Below are 20,792 nucleotides of genomic sequence, written 5' to 3'. Positions count from 1 at the left end.
CATGCACTTTGGCAGAACAAATAAAAGCATGGACTATTTTCTAACCGGGGAGAAAATTCAAAAAAGTCAGAGGTGCAAAGGGACTTGAGTCTTTATGCAAGATTTCCTACAGGTTAACTTGCAGGTTAAGACAATGATAAGGAAGGCTAATGCAATGTTAGCATTCATTTCGAGAGGACTAGAATACAAGGGCAAGAATGTGATGCTGGGGCTTCATAAGGCATTAGTCAGATCGCACGGAGTATTGTGAGTAGCTTTGGGCTTCTTATCTAAGAAAAGATCTATTGGCCTTGAATAGGGTCTAGAGGCTTACGAGAATGATTCTGGGATTTAAAGGTTAACGAATGAGGAGCGTTTGATGGCTCTGGGCTTGTTCTTGCTGGAGGTTAGAAGAATGAGGGGGAAGCTCATTTAAATCTATTGAATATTGAAAAACCTAGATAGAGTGGATGTGGAGAGGATGTTTCCTATAGTGGTTGAGTGTAGGACCAGAGGGTACAGCCTCAGAATAGAGGAACGTCCATTTAGAACAGAGATGAGGAGGAATTTCTTTATCCAGAGGGTGGAGAATCTGTGGAATTCATTGTCACGGACAGTTGTGGAAGCTAAAGTCATGGAGCATATTTAAAGCAGAGGTTGATATGTTCTTGATCAATTCATTACAATGCATAGTGATAATACATGGTAAAGCATAACAGAATACAGAATAACGTGTTACAGTTACAGAGAAAGTGCAGAACAGAATAAAAATAAAGAATCAGGTTTATGATTATCAATACATGCTGTGAAATATGTTGTTTTAACAAATAAATAGTGCAGAAGACAAATGAGATCATAAACACAAGAAATTCTGCAGATGTTGGAAATCCAAAGTAACACGTACAAAATGCTAGAGGAATTCAGCAGGTCACGCAGCATCAATAGAGGAATAAAGAATCTTGATGAAGAGTCTCAAGCCAAAACGTTGACTCTTTATTCTCTTTCATAGATACTGCCTGACTTGCTGAGTTCCTCCAGTACTTTGCATGTGTTACAAATAATGAGGCAGTTCTCATTGTTCATGGACCATTCAGAAATGTGATGGTGGACGGGAAGAAGCAGCTCTCCACCTCTGTTCATCGCCTCTTGAAGATGTCATCGCTAGCGGATAAGGTTCAATATCTCAGAGCACCTAAAATAGGCCAAACACATTGATGCAATCACGAAGATTTACAAATTTCTACTGATGTATGGTGGACAGCATTCTTACTGGTTGCATCACAGCCTGGTATGGAGCCTCCAATGCATGGGATCACAAGATGCTGAAGATGGTTCAAAACTCAGATTCATCACAGGGACAACCCTCCCTACCACCCAAGACGTGGTTCCTCAAGAAGGCAGTAGCTTTAACTGAGGACCTGCAACATCTGGGAAAAGCCTTCTGTTTATTATGGCTTTTACAAGAGGGCAAAATTTTAAGCTGAATGAAGGAAAGAACAGGGGATATTAGAGGTAAAGTGTGTTTTTTTTTAATATAAACACAGCTAGTGCCCTTTTTCTAGGGTGGGAAATGGCTAATACAAGGGAGCATAAGTTTAAGGACAGCTAGTGCCCTTTTTCTAGGGAGGAAAGTAGAGGGAGGGACATCAGAGGTACGTTTTTTCTTTATACAGAGAGTGGTGGATGAGTGAAATGGGCCGCTAGAGGTAGTGAAAGCAGCAGATACATTCAAGGCATTTAAGGAACTCTTAGAAAGGCAACACACATCAAAGTTGCTGGTGAACGCAGCAGGCCAAGCAGCATCTGTAGGAAGAGGTGCAGTCGACGTTTCAGGCCGAGACCCTTCGTCAGGACTCAGAAAGGCACATGGATTAAAGAAAAATAGAGGACTATGTGGGAGGAAAGGGTTAGATTGATCTTGGAGTCGGTTAAAAGGTCAGCACATTGTGGGATGAATGGTCTGTATTGCACTGTACTGTTCTATATCCTTGTACTGCCTTCAGGGAGGAGAAGCAGTCATCTGAAGGCCCGTACTTGATATAGGAGCAGCTTTTTCCCCTTTCCATTACATTTTTGAATTGTCCATGAACCCATGAACACTACCTCATCATTTATTTTTTGTAGTACTTATTTTTGTAACTTATAGTAAATTTTGTGTCTTTGCAGTGTACTGCTGCAACAAAACAACAAACTTCATTTCATAAATCAGTGATAATAAATCTCATTGATTATTTTTCCTCCATAAAAGGAGCAGACTCACAGATAACTGATAGGAAACAGTAAGGCAGAGTTAATCATCTCAGTACAGTGCACTCTTTACTGAATCTGTGGGTGGTGTATTGTGGCTTCAAATTCAACACCAAAGATTTAAACATAAGATTCAGCTCAATACTGAGTGAAGGCTAGACTTTCAGGTCAGACTTTAAATCAAGGCCACATATCCTTTCTCAGGTGTGTTTTAAATTTATTACTCAACAGAGAATACCAGTTTTGTGGTTCTTTGCTATATGACTTATAAAGCTGAACACGTTTTAAAATACTGCTGTCCATCAAACACTTTCCAACTCTTGTTGACGTGAAACACGCAATAGAAATGGATGTTCAATCTCCATTCTGATGGGCATTTTCAGGATTGTTGGTCAAATGGAGTTACACTACCATTCTGTGTTTCACCTTTGGCATCCAAGTTCAAATAAAGTCCAATGTGACGTGCTAAAAGTATCCTGTTTGCTGAATCCATTCATCTCCCCATTCCTGGGTGAATTTACTGGTTGTCTGACCCATTGATATCCTGAAATATCCAATAACCAGTGAGAAACTCACGTGCTATGCTTATGTTTGTCTGATGTACTGTGCAAACAACCCCCCTATGAAGGCACATCATACTTTCCCAACTCAAGACAGTCACAAGATAGTGAAGCAATGCCTTAAAGATAAGATATAGCTGACGTGAGGACATTAGCACCATTTAAAAGCCATCTACATAGGCACATGGAAGGGAGACATTTAGCGAGCTATGGGCCAAAGGGCCTGTTTCTTTGCTGTATGTCTCATGATTCTACAATAGGAAGGCAGAAAAAGATGGAAAAGAGTGTTGTAGAAAGAGTTAAAGATTCACTTTATTTGTCACGGATATTGGAACATACAGTGAGTGTGCCGTGTTGCGTCAACGACCAACACAGTTCTGGGGCAGCCCGCAAATGTCGCCATGCGTCCAGCATCGATGAAGTATGCCCACGACTCACTAACTCTAACATCTTTGGAATGAGGGACAAAACCCATGTGATCATGGGGAGAACGTACAAAGAAGGGTAGGAAGATGCTCACAGGAGGACAGATCGGGGATGCTTCAGCTTCTCACCTTACTGAATTGAATCTCCATCAGGATGTCATGGTTCCTTCCGGGTCCACCCTGAATGCGCCTGGTCGAACGGCCGTGTCGCGCAGAAGGCTGAGATGGGGAGCTTTGGGAAGAGCTGGAGCCAGTTCTCGTGCTACAAAGACAGAAGCATAAAAATTAGCAGCAATGCATTGCCACATCACCAGGTTCAGGAACAGTTATTACCCTTCAACAATCAAGGCCATGAACTAGCATGGATAACTTCATTCACCTCATCTATGAACTGATTCCACAACCTATAGACTCACTTTCAAGGATTCTATAACTAATATTTTCCAATATTATTTATTTGGTTTTTTTTTGTATTTACACAATTTGTCTTTTTTTGCACAGAGGTTGCTTGTCAGTCTTTGTGTTTAGTTTTTCAATGATTTCATTGCACTTCTTGTACCTACCATGAATGCCCACAAGAAAACAAATCTCAGGGTAGTATATGGTGACATATACGTACTTTAATAATAAATTATATTCAACAATTAATAAATTTACTTTGAACTTTGATATTCTGCCTTAATGAGTATTTTAATTGAAGACACAGCAGAATGTTTATCCCCAGCCAAATTAAAATGATCTCCCGTCCCCATTGATGATGCAAAGATCATTGCCAGAAGCTCAGCAATCTCCTCCCTCACCTCCCACAGTAGCCTGGGGTACATCTCATCCGGTCCTGGAGATTAATCCAACTTGGTGCTTTCCAAAAGCTCCAGCACATCCTCTTTCTTAATGTCTATATGCTCAAGCTTTTCAATCCACTGCAAGTCATCCCTACAATCGCCAAGATCCTTTTCTGTAGTGAATACCAAAGCAAAGTATTCATTAAGGACCTCAGCTATCTTCTCCAGTTCCATACACACTTTTCCACTGTCACACTTGATTGGTCCTATTCTCTCACGTCTTATCCTCCTCTTGCTCTTCACATACTTGTAGAATGCCTTGGGGTTCTCTTTAATCCTGCTTGCCAAGGTCTTCTCACGGCCCCTTCTGGTTCTCTTAATTTCATTCTCAAGCTCCTTCCTGTTAGCCTTATAATCTTCTAGATCTCTATCATTACCTCATTTTTTGAACCTTTCGTAAGCTTTTCTTCTTGACTAGATTTACAATAGCCTTTGTACACCACAGTTCCTGTACCCTACCATCCTTTCCCTGTCTCATTGAAACGTACCTATGCAGAATGCCACACAAATATCCCTGAACATTTGCCACATTTCTGCCGTACATTTCCCTGAGAACATCTGTTCTCAATTTATGCTTCCTAGTTCCTGCCTGATAGCTTCCTATTTCCCCTTACTCCAATTAAACGCTTTCCTAGCTTGTCTGTTCCTAACCCTCTCCAATGCTATGGCAAAGGAGATAGAATTGTGATCACTATCTCCAAAATGCTCTCCCACTGAAAGACATGACACCTGGCCAGGTTCATTTCCCAATACCAGATCAAGTACAGCCTCTTCCTCTTGTAGGCTTATTTACATATTGTGTCAGGAAACCTTCTTGAACACACCTAACAAACTTCACCCCGCCTAAACCCCTTGCTCTATGGAGATGCCAATCAATATTTGGGAAATTGAAATCTCCTACCATGACAACTCTGTTATTATCACACTTTTCCAGAATCTGTCTCCCTATCTGCTCCTCGATGTCCCTGTTACTATTGGGTGATCTATAAAAAACACCCAGTAGAGTTATTGACCCCTTCCTGTTCCTAACTTCTACCCATAGAGACTCAGTAGACAATCCCTCCATGACTTCCTCCTTTTCTGCAGCTGTGACACTATCTCTGATCAGCAGTACCACACCCCCACCACTTTTGCCTCCTTCCCTGTCCTTTCTGAAACATCTAAAGCCTGGCACTCAAAGTAACCATCCCTGCCCCTGAGCCATCCACGTCTCAGTAATGGCCACAAAATAGCTCCAAGTACTGATCCACACTCTAAGCTGATCCGCTTTGTTTATGATGTTTCTTGCATTAAAATAGACACAACTCAAACCATCGGTCTGAGCGTATCCCTTCTTTATCACCTGCCTATCCTCCATCTCGCACTGTCTCCAAGCTTTCTCTATATGTGAGCCAACTGCCCCTTCCTCTGTCTCTTCAGTTCGATTCAGTCCCCCAGCAATTCTAGATTAAACTTTCCCCAGTAGACTTAGCAAACCTCCCTGCCAGGATATTGGTCCCCCTCGGATTCAAGTGCAATCCGTCCTTTTTATACGGGTCACACCTGCCCCAAAAGAGTTCCAAATGATCCAGAAATCTGAATCCCTGCTCCTGCTCCAATCCCTCAGCCACGCATTTATCCTCCATCTCACTCTATCCCTATACTCACTGTTGCATGTCACAGGCAATAATCCTGAGATTACTATCTTTGAGGTCCTGCTTCTCAACTTCCTTCCTAACTCCCTGTAGTCTGTTTTCAGGACCTCCTCCCTTTTCCTACCTATGTCGTTGATACCAATATGTACCATGACCTTTGGCTGTTCACCTTCCCACTTCAGGATATTGTGGATGCGATCAGAAACATCACGGACCCTGGCACCTGGGAGGCAAACTACCATCCATGTTTCCAGTTATAGTGGGTCAAAGTCAAAGGAAAATTTATCAATGTACACTACATATATATTTATTTTCTTCAAGGCACTTACACGAAAATAAAGAAATGCAATCAAATTTACAAAAAAAACTATACATAAACAAAGACTCACAAGGAGACTATTAATAACAAGAGAGCACAAACTTAGCTTCTTCCTCTCCGTTATCATATTTCTGACAGTCCATGACCCCTGATCTCAACCTCATTAATTTCACTTTTTGCACTATTTTGTAAGTTATGGTAATTTTATATCTTTGCACTGTACTGCTGCCACAAAATAACAACTCTCATGTCATATAAGACAGTGATAACAAAGCTGACTCTGTTTCAGATTCTGAACTCAACCACAATGGTCTCAGCAACACACATCAAAGTTGCTGGTGAACGCAGCAGGCCAGGCAGCATCTCTAGGAAGAGGTGCAGTCGATGTTTCAGGCCGAGACCCTTCGTCAGGACTAACTGAAGGAAGAGTGAGTAAGGGATTTGAAATAATTTTGGATCTCCCCCTCCCCCTCCAACTTTCAAATCCCTTACTCACTCTTCCTTCAGTTAGTCCTGACGAAGGGTCTCGAACTGAAACGTCGACTGCACCTCTTCCTACAGATGCTGCCTGGCCTGCTGCGTTCACCAGCAACTTTGATGTGTGTTGCTTGAATTTCCAGCATCTGCAGAATTCCTGTTGTTTGCACAATGGTCTCAGAATTGATTAACAATGTAAACAAGCTTAGTGATGACAGTAGTGGTAGGAAACTCACGGTATGCTTTTAACAGGGGAACGTGTGGTGACGGCTGTTCCGAAGTCCCTTCCTCCATACAGATGCCACACAACTGAGATCTCTTTCACCACATAGCGGACCTCTGGGATCGGCAGGTGCACGGGTGCCTTGCTTTTGTCCACCTTCTTGACTGGCAACGTGAAATGCTCGTCTTTGATGAGAATGGCTCCAGGGGTCAGTATCTTCACTACGGGTTCAGCCTCTCTCTGCTGAATAAGATACATAACAATATCTTCAGATAGCATCACCAGGCAGGACAAGGACAACTTGCACATGGGAGCATCACCAGCTGCAAGTACCTCTCCACACATTATCTTGACATGGAAATATTACTAGCTCTGTATATGAGGTTCTTTCTGGAATTAGTTTGTAGGAATATATTCAGCACATGCACTATAGCAATTCAAGAAGATAGTCCACCATCATTTGTCTAGGGGGAATGGAGATGGATATGAACTTTATTAGGAGCTTCTACATCCCAATAACAAAATATTAAAAATAAATAATAAATTGATAAAGAAATTGCATAGCATGTCACCTCTAACTCTTACATATCCCTAATGCCTCTACCACAACCCCTGGCAGTATGTTCCATGCACACACCATTCTCTGAAAAAAATCCTACCGGTCTTCACCCCCATTCCTTCCCTCCAGTCACCTTAAAAGGGCATCCTCTCATATTAACTACTGCCACCCTGATTCGGAATACTCCACCTATTGTGTCAGGAATCCTTTCTGGACACAGCTAACAAATTCTGCTCCATCTAAATCTCTTGCACCAAGGATGTGCCAATATTAGGGACATCGAAGACACCCATGACAACAACCCGTTATTTTTACACCATTCCAAAACCTGCCTCCCAACCTGCTGCTATTTGGGGTTGTCTGTAGAATGTTGCCAATACAGTGGTTTAACCTATCGGTATGCTTAATGTGACCCCAACACCAACCCCCATCCCTGTCCTTCTGAACATCAACAACAGGGCCAGAGGCATGAAACCTTTCACCCCTGGGATCATTCTTGTGACTCTACTCTGGACCCTCTCCAGGGCCAGCCCATCCTTAAATAAGAGGCCCAAAACTGCACACAATACTCTATGTGGTGTGATCAATAAATGCTTTAAAAAGGCTTAACAGTACATCCTTACTTTTATATTCTTGTCCTCTTGGAATGAATGCTAACATTGTATTTGCCTTCCTTACCACCGACTCAACTTGCAAGTTACCCTTCAGAGAATCCTGATCTCCCTTGTACTTTATCGTTTACCTGCACTGCACTTTTTCCAGTAGCTTTTGCACTTTATTCTGCTTTGTTATTCTTTTACCTTATTATAGCTCTATGCACTGAGTAGTAACTTCATTTGTATAAAGATTAGCTTTATTTGTCACATGAGCATCAAAACATACAGTGAAATACGTTGTTTGCATTAAATTAAATCAAATCAGTGAGGATTGTGCTGGGCAGCCCAGAAGTGTCACCTTGCTTCCAGCGTTAACAAAGCATACTCACCAATCACCCTAACCCTAAACGTACATCTTTGGAATGTGGGAGGAAACTGGAGTACCTGGAGGAAACCCATGTAGTCATGGGAGAACATACAGTGGCTGGAATTGAACATCGATCTTATCGCTGGCACAGTAAAGTGTTATGCTTAACTGTTGTACTACCATGCTACCCTGTACAAACAGTATGCAAGTCAAGCTTTTCACTGTATTTTGGTACATGTGACAATAATAAACCAAAACTAGGATTCACAAGTACATTTGCACTTCTGATCTCTGAATTGGCTCCTCACTTAGAAAATAGTTTAATTCCTGGTTAGTTAACCCATAGGAGCGTTTTGTCAGCTGACTGTAAAACCTGAACAAAGCCTTTCATTTGCTTCAGATTCCAGTAGCACCATACCTTTACAACTCACCGTGACTGAAAGCTTTGGTGCATCTAGGATGCAGAAATCATCACTCTCAGGCTGCTCGCTGGGTAACGGGGTGTAGGCTGCATGATGCTCTGGAAGAACCATGGTGGAACTTGGGCTCTGCTCCTGGGAAGAGCCTCCACTTTCATCTGGGAAGAGGAAAAGATCAGACTGTGCAGGCTCTCGCTCCCGGATGAGGTTTCTGTGAAGCCCTGAAGATAAAGCATGGATAAAAGATGACTGACATAACCAGCAACAAATGACCTCAAGACATTTGGGCTGAGACTCTTCATCTGTTCTCACCTATCACCTGCCAGCTTGTACTCCTTCCCCTTCGCCCAACATTATTCTGGCTTCTTCCCCCTTCCTTTCCAGTTCTGATGTTGGGACCTGGCGCAAAGCATTGACTGTTTATTCCTCTCCATAGACACTGCCTAACCTGCTGAATTCTTCTAGCATTTTGTGTGCAGGACACATAAATTAATTTTTCTTCTCAACCAGAGGTCAAGTGCCTTCTTCTGAAGTAAAACAGAAAACACAAACATCACTCAGCCCATATTAAATGGAGGGTACAGCAGGTAGAACGCTGTAATAACATGGGGCACCTGGAGGGGGTAAGATGATAAAGACTGGGCAAGGAAAGACCACTGTAGCATATGGATTTTAAGCTCCTTCCTGCCTTCCTCACCAATACAAACTGTGCTCTGGTGTGACTTCACATCCCTGGGGCAGGAACATGACATCTGGAGTACCCTCCCACTGTCACAGTCACACAGGCTGGCCGTGTCCAAAGTTCCTGCAGCAACCATGGGTAGTTTCAGCATCACTGGCTGACAACATAAACTGCAGAGCACCAAGAGTTTGCCAGATGTGTGCGCTAGGTAACTGGAATAATACACTGGAGGCTATTCACAAGTTAGTCGGATCACAGCAAGTCTCTACAGTAGTGGCTTGGCATAATCATAGTGTAATACAGCATGGAAACAAAACCCTCCAGCCCAACTCATCCAGACTGACTAATCTGTCTCTCCAAGCTAGTTTAATAAATCTTTTTCTTCCCTTAATCCTTCAGGTTTTCTAACACTCTGAGCTTATCCTCTGATTTCCTGACTCTGTTCACTGACCATTTGATTGCGGTGCGACAGGAGGGGAAGGAGGTGACGACGGTAGGACATCCATCTCCTCCATTGCATCGATCATGAGGTCCCGCAGCATCTTCTGCTCAGCCTCAGCAAGACCTGACGTTCTGCTGGGAGTGCTGTCACCGGATCCAGCCTGGGAATAGAGTTATAACCAGTCCATCAGGTAACTTCAGACTAAAGGTTTCCAAAGCTGAGAGTTTCCTCTCTTTGTGTCACCTGTAGACTTATTAATACAGTTTTTAAAAAATCACTTTGGGTTCTATGCTCTAAGTAGGGTGAGAGGAGGCTCCAGCACAAAATAATTGGGCCAAATGCCTTGTTTCTGTGCTGTTGATTCTATGTACTGTAAAAGTTGATGTTACAAGGGTATCTTTTCAATGTGTCAAGATGCACTACACAAGATAATTGAGAAAATGGGTTTTATGGAGTGTCTCAGCTGAGGAAATGCCAGAATGAAGGGCTTAGTCAATGTCAGGCAGGGAAGTCAACAGCAAACACTAGGTGAAGTGAGAATAATCAGGCATAATTCCAGTGCTAAATATTCATGAGTACCACAGACATAGTGAATAATACCAATATATTAGTCACAGTTAAGGAGGTTTACTACCAAGCCTGAAAATACCAGCATTGTCCCCAACCCAGGAGTAATCTCAATCTCCATGAGTTTCTTTCATTACCCGGCTCCTCTGTGCTGCGGCTCCAGGGGTTCCTTGGAATTTAGAGGGCGGATGCAGGTCTCCATAACTTGCCACATACTGGATAAGGTTCATGAGGGCAGCACAAGAATCAGAACACGTGCGGACATGGATGACATCGCTGGAACAGCAGAGCTCAAACCGAGGCTGGAGAGAGAAGTAAAGTTGAGTGCAACCATCTGAGCTGTATGTAAAATGGCAAGCTTCACGTGTAAACAGTCTCTCACCCGCTCTCCCTCTGACGTCTGCTTTGACGCAGTGATGCGGAACTCCAGCAGCCCCATGTCCAGAACTCGTACGTAATCTAGAATAAATAGTTAATACCAGGGAAATAGCAAGCATTAACTTGAAGTCCATTTTGCTGGCATGGACATTAATCTGTCACATAGCTTCTTTTCATTCCATATCAGAATCCACCGAAACACCCCCAAATCCCTCTATAGAGGAAAGCTATTTTATTACGGAAAATTTACGAGGATGTTGCTGGATCTTGAGGCCCTGAGCTATGGGAAAGGTTGAACAGGCTAGGACTTTATAACCTGGAGCACAGGAGAATGAGGGGAGGTCTTATAGATATATACAGAATTATGAGTATAGATAGGATAAATGCAAGCAGGCTTTTTCCACTGAAGTTGGGTTAAACTATAACTGGAGGTAGTGCGTTAAGACTGAAAAGTGAAAAGTTTAAGGGAAACACGAGGGGGAACTTCTTCACTCAGAACGTGATGAGAGTATGGAATGAGCTGCCAGTGGAAGTGCTGGATGCGGAGTTGATTTCAACATTTAGGAGAAATTTGGGTGAGTACATGGATAGGACAGATATGCAGGGCTATGGTCCAGGTACAGCTCCATGGTACTAGGCAGAATAATAGTTCGGCACAGACTGATGAACAGAAGGGCCTGACTCTGTGCTGCAGTGTCTATGACTCTATAACTCTGTACCACTTTAAGGATTAAGGTTCCCCTTCTTTCCCCAAGTTTCTATATCTCAATGCAATGTGGAGTCCCTCCTTCCTGACAGTATGGCTACATGGGATGGAAGGGTTAGGTTGATCTTGGAGTAGGTTCGTACAACATCGTGGTGCGAAGGACAAGTACTATGTTGCATTGTTCTATGTCCTGATGTTTGATGGGTAACGCAGCCAGGTACTGACCTCTGGGTCTTCGGAGCAAAGGAGGATGAAAGGTGACTTGATAGAGATGTACAGGATGATAAGAGGCATGGATAGAGTGGACAGCTAGTGACTTTTCTTCCCCAGGACAGAAATTATTAATATGAGAGAGCATAATTTTAAGGTGATTGGAGGAAAGCATAAAGGAGTCGTCAGAGTTTGTTTTTTTGTAAACATACAGATTTGAGAGTGTGTGGTAGAGGCAGATACATTAGGGACATTTAGGAGTCTCTTGGATATACACATAGATGATGGAAAAATATAGTGCTATGAGGGAGGGAAGGACTAGACTGATATTAAAAGTAGGTTAAAAGGTCAGCACAATGTTGTGGGCCAAAGGGCCCGGATTGTGCTGTACTGTTCTATGTTGGTATTCATAAGAATGTAGGTGACCTTTTTGTATGACCCACCCTTTTGGCCAGGGCTTGTCTCTTGGGTACAAAGGAGGACTTGATAGAGGTGTACAATAAGGTAAGCGGTATAGCTCGAGAGGATAGCCAAATGCCCTTTCCCAGGGCTGTAATGGCTAATACAAGGGGGCATAACTTTAAGGTGTTTGAACACAAGTATAAGGGGACATCAGGCAAGTTTTTTTCTTAACACAGAGAGTAATGAGTGTGTGGATTGCAGTGTCAGAAGTTGTGACAAAGGCTGATAAATTAGGGATATTTAAGAGACTCTTAGATAGACACATAGATGACAGATAAATGGAGGGCCATGTGGAAGAGAAGGTTACATTGATGTTAGAGTCAGCAACATTGTGCTGTGAAACACTCTTCTATATCCTGTAACACTGGGAGCACCCAAATTCCAGTGACCCAACCTTTGGAGACACTAATCAGCCACTCCTTAACCAATTAGGAGAAGGAGCTCACGAGAGACAATGGCGCCTAACAGCAACTCCTTCGCTTGCATCTTCGGAAACAGCTCTATTTCTACCTTTAATATCTCTAATTTTCCCTTTCAGGGTTCTTTTGAAGACCCTGATCTGGAGTTACATGCTGACTTCGGCTCTTTGTGAGAATGGGACCCGCTCTCGGGGTTTCACGACTGGCCATTGTTCAATATGTCAAGGATGCGGCCTACGAGATTAGCTCACAATCGGGGTTACGGGAACTCGTGGCCCTGGAGATGGGCAGACCGAAGATCGGTGCCTCTGCAGGAATTTGGTGTGTTGTGGGAGACGGAATATCGAAAGCAGCAAGCTGGCTGCTGGCTGTGTGCCCAGAGACCTGAGTTCTTTGGAAAGAGAGCTTGGAAAAAGCGATGCAACAGAGAATCAGTGAGCTGTTTATTATGTCTCCCCTCTCACTGTGAAACGAGGGCACCTCTTTTTCCCTTATTAAAGGGAGAGAAAGAGCCTGTGGTATGTCGAATACCAGGTCAACGAGTAGTCTTTGGGGTACTGCAAGTCTGTGTCTTTGCTGATTCTTTGCTGCACGCTTGAGTGCTTGGTGCAGGGTACCGATGCTTTTTTTTTGCTGGTGGGGGAGGGGGGATTGTTGCTTTGTTGCTGCTTACGTGTGGGAGGGGGAGCTGGGGGCGCTTTGGGGTTCTAACATTTAACTGTCATTCATTCTTTGGGGGCATTCCTCTGTTTTCGTGGATGATTGCGAAGAAAAAGTATTTCAAGATGTGTATTGTATACATTTCTCTGACATTAAATGTACCTTTGAAACACAATGAAAAATCTCACCTTTCTTTAAATTTACCAGTGCATTATGACATTTCTCAGACAAGTACAATGCAGCGTCATCAATAATTATTCTGGAAGACAAAGGAGATTGATTATTACAGCAGTTAGTTGGTGGAAACATAGAACAAACAGACACTATAACTGAAAGGGTCTCAGTCAGTACCTGAGTGTAGAGCAGTACTTGTCCAGGACAATGTTACTGGATATGGTGAAGGTTTCAACAGTCACCACTGCTCGGACAGGTAAATACAGTGGCCTAGAATTGAGAAACAATCGATGTAAAACAGTTCATGAGCATTTCCCAGTTCAAATCATTTCCCACAACTTTAATCTGTACATCTTCTCTTCTACCTCCAACAAACTGATAAGACTATGCCTAACATCTACCCCTACATTCTCAGCCAACCCTTTCATCTCAGTCATGTTGTTATAAACTTCAAGCAATTTCTTGATATTCTACTAAAACTGTCCTTGACATCACTTTAGTTGCTTGCACTTGTCTGAACAAAGGAATAGGACAAAGACTTTGGATAGCCAGGGTAGCACGGTAGCATAGCTGTTAGTGCAATGCTTTACCGCACCAGTAATCACCAGTCGGAGTTCAATTCAGGTATGCTATGTTGGCACTAGAAGCAAGGCAACACATGTGGCTGCCCCCACCATATCTTTGGGCTGTGTTCAATGTTGATGCAGAACAACACTGTATGTTTTGATGTTTCAACGTACAGATGACAAATAAAAGACAATCTTTATCTTTTGACTTGAGGAACTGCTGAATAAATCAGTCTTCATTTTGGACAAACTTTTAAACAAGTGAATATGAACAAACATCAGGATGTGGGAACAGGTTCAGCTTACATTGATAGAATCAAATTGTTCGAAAGGAAACCGGACAGGAAATTATTCTGCATCTAACCTGTGCCGTCCCTGCCCAGGAGGACGTCATATATATGATCACACAGGTTTATTTGAAATAGTGTATCAGCATAGAGGAAACATTTTATTGTATCTAGCCAATACTACAGCTGTCTTGGGTGTTTAAAGTGAGAGGGAGCTTTACTCTAACTTGTGTTATCCCTTCCCTGGGCAATGCAGAAGTCTGCATTCCCTTTAAATGTGCCAAACATCACACATTGACTGCAAATCCCCCAGTCGATACCCAGAGGTTATCTAAGTCCAGAGGACAAAGCCAAAGGTCAAAGTCAGGAGGTAGAAATCCAAAAGGTTGAAGACCTAAGTCAGTGAGTTTGGTGGTAGAGGCTGGAAGATTGAATCTGTATGAGACTGGAGCTTAGAGGCCCAGTTTCTGCAAATCTGGGAGTCTGGGGTCAAGGACTGGAGGCCCGGAAGGGGCCTGAACTGGGGCAGGAGGACAGTATGTGTGAGAGGGTGAGAGGCGGGAAAGGAGCTTGCTTGTGCAGTTCTGCGTTGAGCTGTGTTGTTCTGTCGAGCATTATGAGCATGCTAGGTTGGTGCTGGAATGTGAGGTGACATTTGCTGGCTATCCCCAGCACATCCCTGGATGTGTTGCTTGCTAACACAATTGTACGTTTTGATGTACACGTGACAAATAAACTTGAATCCGCATCACTGAATGATCATGCAGAATGAAACAAATGGGGAGAAGTGTTCTGTTGAGGTGCTACTCACCTGTAGTCCAGGGCACAGCTCCAGAGGTGTAGGTGGAATGTGGTTGCATTTGCTGGACGAGCATAGCCCAACACAGGTTCCTCCGTAATATTCATGAAATCCAGGATCTGCACAAATATCAAACAATTAATGGAAATCAGTAGCAAGCTTTGTATCTGGTGATCTTGGTGCGGCCTCCTCTACATCAGTGAGACTCGATGTAGATAGAGGGCTGCTTCATTCAGCACCTACGCTCCATCCTCCACAAAAGGCAGGATATCTCAATGGCCACCTATTTCAATTCAACTTCCCATTCCTATACCAACATGTTTGTCCACGGCCTCCTCTATTGCGGCCAAACTCTAGGATGAACACCTCACATTTCATCTGGGTAGCCTCCAACCTGGTGGCATTTTGCCAGTAATTTCTCTTTCCTCCCCCTTTTTTTCTATTCCCCATTCCAGTTCCCCTCTCACTACTTTGAACTTCTCTTCTCACCTGCCCATCACCTCCCTCTGGTCCCTTCCTTTTCCCTGTTTTTCTTTGGTCCACTCTCCTCTCCTATCAGATTCCTTCTTCAGTCCTTCACCTTATCTACCTACCACCCCCCAGCTTCTCATTATTCCCCCCACCCCCACCCTCACTTGGTTTCACCTGTCACCTGCCAGTTTGTACTCCTCCTTTTCCCCCCACTGTCTTATTCTGGCTTCTTCCTCCTTCCTTCCAGTCCTGATGAATGGTCTCAACCTGAAAAGTCGGCTGCTGAGTTCCTCCAGCATTTTGTGTGTACTATTTAAGAATTCCAGCATTTGCAGAATCTCTTGTGAATACAAGTCAATATCATCGAACAATACCAATTTTTTTTATTCTTACAAAAGTTGTTTGTGAACCCCCTACCTGGATTTACAATAAACAAACTGCAGATATCTGAATCAATATGTCCAGGAGGCAGAAATCTCCCTAATGTTTGAAGTACCAAGAAACAGCATCAGAGAGAGAGGCTTATTGCAATTTTAGACTCCCCTGCAGTTTACCTCTCTGGAGAAATGCACGGTGGCAGACAAGTTTAATAGAGAGAATATTAAGTAGCAATTTAATTCTCAACCTTTCCTACTGTTCTCAGTTAACTGCTCTAAGCTGCAATGCAGACGCTTAACAGCTGGCTATTCTTGCTTGCTTGTGAGCTTTCAACAACGAGGAGAAAATTTTAGGAAGCTCAATCTTTTTCAGAACTGTACAAGAACTGAAACTATAGAAGTGAAATCAAGTATTACAATGAACAATTTGGGGTTTCAAGTTCAGACTAAATGAATTCCCGCCCTGAGATCATGTTGTGTTCAATAATGATATACATTTGTACAAAGCTTATATGAGCAAAATACTCCCAGAACATTATAGGAAATAACAACCTGCGTTCAACTTCTACCTAAGCCTTAGGAAACTTAAGAGCTGATACACATAGCGGGCAATAGCAGCAGCTATGTCATTTTCAGAAACAATCCCTGCATAGGTACACAAAAAATAGTTGTCTAATCCACTCAGAACAACAGCCACAGTGTACGAACCCCAATACAACTAGTTCTATCTTTCTGAGCAGTACACCTCAAACGTAAACTGGTACTCAGCATTGATCAGGAACCTACACGAAACCTTGTGAAGGAATACAGACAGGCTAAGTAAATGGGCAGGAAGTTGGCAGGCAGAATACAGTGTGGGAAAATGTGAGGTTATGTGTGACACACGGATGAAAACAAAATGGAGGGCTATGTGGGAGGGAAGTTACAGAGAAGTTGCAGAGGAGATTTACCAGAATGCTGCATGGATTAGACAGCATGTCTTATGACGATAGGCTCGGCAAGCTAGGACTCTTCTCTTTGGGGCGAAGGGGGATGAGCATTGGCTTAATAGAGGTGCACAAGATGATAAGACATAGATCAAGTAGACAGCCAAAGACTTTTTCCCAGGGTGGAAATGGCTAATATGATGGGGCATAATTTTAAGGTGTTTGAGGGAAGTATCCGGGGGATGTTAGAGGTAAGTTTTTTTTTTTACAGAGAGAAGTGGTGGAGACAGATACATCAGGGACATTTAAGAGACTCTCAGAAAGGCACATGGATGTTGGATGATAGAAAAATAGAGGGGTATCTGAGAGGGAAGGTTAGATTGATCTTGGAGAAGACTAAGAGTCAGCACATCACTGTGGCAGAAGGGCTTGCACTGTGTTGCACTGTTCTACAGGAGATGTTCGATATATTATCTGATTTGGAAGGAAGAGTACAAAAGCATTCAAGGCAAAAGTTAAAAAATAGTTAAACTGGAAATGAGTCAAAGAGTTTGGGGAGCGGGAGAGTGGTACTGATCCCAAGACTGGATCAGTCAGGACCTTATTAAATGGTGGAACAGACTTGCAGGCCAACTTTTACTTGTTCATTATGTTCTTATATATTCTACCAACTGGTGATTGACAAGCAACCTACCTGCTCATGCCAGCTTTGCCCTGGCAATACATTACGGTGCTGAAGAGTAGCTCCACGCAGACCGATAGCCATGAGAATCTCCTGGAACAATGAGGGGAAGTCATGAACACTTACAGAAAATTACCCACTTAAATAGTGAGCTGATGCTTTTTCAACAAGATATTGAACTATTTTAAAAGATTAAATACCTCGTGTCTGAACAAGACGCAGCAGTCAATGAGCTGCACTAATGCATTAAAAAAGGTGATCAAAGCCTTTGTTTGATGTGAGATGTTTCACATAATTTTAAAGGAGAGGAGACAGACTGAGGTGGAGAAATAACCATTGATTGTTTATTTCTCTCCACAGATGCTGTCTGACTTGCCAAGTTCCTCCAGCTCCTCGAGTGTGCGCTGTCCATTGTTCTAAGTTCTTGGGAGCTGATGACATGGTAACCAATGGCATGGCAAAGTGATTGGGAAACACAAGAGTCCAAAATTAAAGGTGCCTTGGAACCTTGTAGGGTTTTTATTCATCAAACTGTGGCTATTTAGCAAATTTTGTACCTGCATAATGCCATCGCAGAAAATGTACTTTTTATCCAATTTTACGCAAAGAACAATGCTTCCAAAGCCAAAATACTGCAGCATATCCATAATCAACTCAATTTCATAAATGCAATTCCAATGTACAAGGATTGGGGCCTCCAACTGAGAAAGTGATGTTCAGATATCAAGGCTTGTGACTACCTAACAAAGCTCTAGAAGAGGGGTTTCTACCTTTTTTAAGCCATAGACCCCCCCCCACCATTAACTGAGGGGTCTGTGGACCCCAGGTGGGAACCTCTGCACTAGAACAAATTGAAAAAATACGCACATGACAGAGATTTAGTTGGCAGTTACCTTCATGTTGCTCTCGCTCTTGTTGTGATGAACTTTAACTGCAACAGACAACATGTTTGAACTCTCTGCACCACTTCCCAATGAAGTAGCACCCTGCTTGATCCATACACCCTCCTCAGATTGGTAGATTGTGGGTTCAAGCCATAGGGGCCGAGACTTGCTGGGGAGCTTCACATCACCTGGGGCGCACACATCCTCCACCATGCCTGAAGAAGTCCAGAGGGAAAGGCTTGAGAGAAACAGAGGAGGCCTTGTGCTCTGCTAGTTATGAAGTAATCAGGAAAACTTTTCCTTTTGTTAAACACAAAAGATTCTGCAGGTATTGAAATAGATAAACATGCATAAAATGTTGGATGAACTCAGCAGCTCAGGCAGCATCTATGGAGTGGAATACGCAGTCAATGTTTCAGGCCTGATGAAGGGTCTTGGCCTGAAACGTTGACTGTTTATTTCTCTCCATAGGTGCTGTCTGACTTGCTGAATTCCTCCAGCATTTTGTGTGCTGTACTTTTGTTTACAAGTTCCTATCAAAGGAATAAAGGCTTATTGTAAAGTCATGTCAGAAGATGACAAAGCATTTCTGCAGTGAACTGATTCGCTGTCATTCTCTGTTGGAAGTGTCCACCACACAACTTAATGATTAGTTGGTCCGCTTTACGGCGGACTGCTCCCTGCTCTTCCTTGAACAGCACCATAGGGTTTTCCAAACATTTTGGCTGCATTGCTGCATAGACCACTATCGGAGATGCTAAAGCATTGGCACCACAGGACACAAATATGATCCCTACCGCTGCATTATTGACCCAGTGGAGGGTAATGGAATGAGAGTCATACAGCAAGGAAACATGAACTTTTGCCCACTGTGTCCATGCAGCCATTTATGCTAACTCTGCACAAACCCCATTTCTTTTCTTTATTTTTCATTTTTATTTTTTATTTGCAGATACAGCACAGTAACAGGCTGTCTTGCCCAATGAGCCCACGCTGTCTAATTACACCCATGTGACCAACTAACCTACTTGCCCACACATCTTAGGAATGTGGAAGGAAATCTAAGCACCCAGAGGAAACCCATGTGATCAAGGAAAGAATGTACAAACTCTTTACAAACAGATTCATCCATATTTGCATCAACTTCCTCTCCAGATTCTACCACTCACCTACATACAACAGGCAATTTGCATTGGTCAGTTAACCTACCCATCCACAGATCCTTCTCAGAGTCAGCACTGTGCGGAGAGAGAAAACGATATGCATCTCAGAGAGGGTGAGCATCCTGGGGGGGGCGGTGGGAGAGGGGGGTCATACCCCAGTGAGATTTGGCACCCAGGGAAGAGAAGAAAACCTGTACATCAGTGAGATGCAGCACTCTAATGAGGGGAAGACACACTCTATGACTCTGAATTGATTCCTCAATCTATGGACTCACTTTCAAGGACTCTGCAACTCAGCTCTCAGTATTATTTATCTATATTTATTTAATAATTTGTATTTGCACAGATTGTCCTCTTCTGTACTTCTTTTTGCCAGTCTTTGTTTATGTGTACCTTTTCAGTGATTCTATTGTATTTCTTTGTTCTGCTGTTTGCATTACTACACTGACAGGAAAATAAATGGTCACATAAACATACTTTGATAATAAATCTAGTTTGAACTCTGAATACAAGTTGTATTGGGCATAAATGGCCCTGTATATAGAGGTACAAAGGCAACCTGATGGATAAAAACTTCATTGTCTACTAGTCGCAGGAGGAGATTTATGAATGAATTATAATGGTCAAAAAAACTAACCGCAGCAGGCATGTGGAATCATTTCAGAGTCACAGAGAGTCACTTCCCCTTCCTTGCAGGAATGTGTGAAAATTATAACTGTTCAACAAATTTATAACTGGAATCCATCTGTACCTTGGTGACAAAGGAAAACCTTGTTGGCCTGGAGACAAAAATAATGCTGGTCATCACAGCCCTGATACCTCCCCACGGTGAATAAGTTTCCATTTTCAACCTCCAACCAGAATTCACCATGCTTTCCCACTAATGATGTGCCGTCTTCACTCTACAAGAGAACAACGGGTGCAGATTCAATTACACATGCAGGAAAGACACCTTAATGAATTGTTGACAGTAATTTTATAATGCAATTGTAAACACAAAATACTCTGCAGATGCTGGGGTCAAAGCAACTCGCACAACACGCTGGAGGAACTCAGCAGGTCGGGCAGCATCTGTGGAAACGAACAGTCAATGTTTCGGACCGAGATCAGGACTGTTTCCACAGATGTTGCCCGACCTGCTGAATTCCTCCAGCGTGTTGTGCATGTTGCTTTATAATGCAATTGAGTGGTCTGCTTGGCACTTGAGCATAGTTAAGAGTTGGTGTGAGGCCAGTGTCATATAGACCCAGACTGGGCAGAGAAGACAAACTTCCTCCACTAAAGGACATT

The 20,792-nt window shown here is 43.0% G+C and overlaps 1 protein-coding gene across 5 annotated transcripts in view; it reads right to left on the bottom strand.

Moving 5' to 3' along the window:
* The window catches only part of LOC140204942 (autophagy-related protein 2 homolog B-like), a 177,898-nt gene that overhangs the window by 41,180 nt on the left and 115,926 nt on the right, over positions 1-20,792 (bottom strand). For 4 of the 5 annotated variants that reach the window (XM_072271939.1, XM_072271956.1, XM_072271948.1 and 1 more), the window contains 13 exons: positions 20,254-20,404; positions 18,349-18,554; positions 17,468-17,548; positions 15,012-15,118; positions 13,525-13,617; positions 13,362-13,432; positions 10,721-10,797; positions 10,476-10,640; positions 9,781-9,931; positions 8,960-9,046; positions 8,660-8,868; positions 6,720-6,949; positions 3,341-3,473 (listed from right to left, as the gene is read on the bottom strand). In XM_072271939.1, coding sequence (XP_072128040.1) covers positions 3,341-3,473; positions 6,720-6,949; positions 8,660-8,868; positions 8,960-9,046; positions 9,781-9,931; positions 10,476-10,640; positions 10,721-10,797; positions 13,362-13,432; positions 13,525-13,617; positions 15,012-15,118; positions 17,468-17,548; positions 18,349-18,554; positions 20,254-20,404 — 1,761 coding nt within the window. The remainder of the gene's footprint in view (positions 1-3,340; positions 3,474-6,719; positions 6,950-8,659; positions 8,869-8,959; positions 9,047-9,780; positions 9,932-10,475; positions 10,641-10,720; positions 10,798-13,361; positions 13,433-13,524; positions 13,618-15,011; positions 15,119-17,467; positions 17,549-18,348; positions 18,555-20,253; positions 20,405-20,792) is intronic. The other variant, XM_072271964.1, reaches the window with a different exon arrangement.

The sequence above is a fragment of the Mobula birostris genome, chromosome 1, assembly GCF_030028105.1.
Source record: "Mobula birostris isolate sMobBir1 chromosome 1, sMobBir1.hap1, whole genome shotgun sequence".
In the NCBI taxonomy this organism is placed as follows: domain Eukaryota; kingdom Metazoa; phylum Chordata; class Chondrichthyes; order Myliobatiformes; family Myliobatidae; genus Mobula; species Mobula birostris.
Note: the sequence above shows the minus strand (reverse complement) of the source record. Positions and strands in the feature narration are given on the sequence as shown.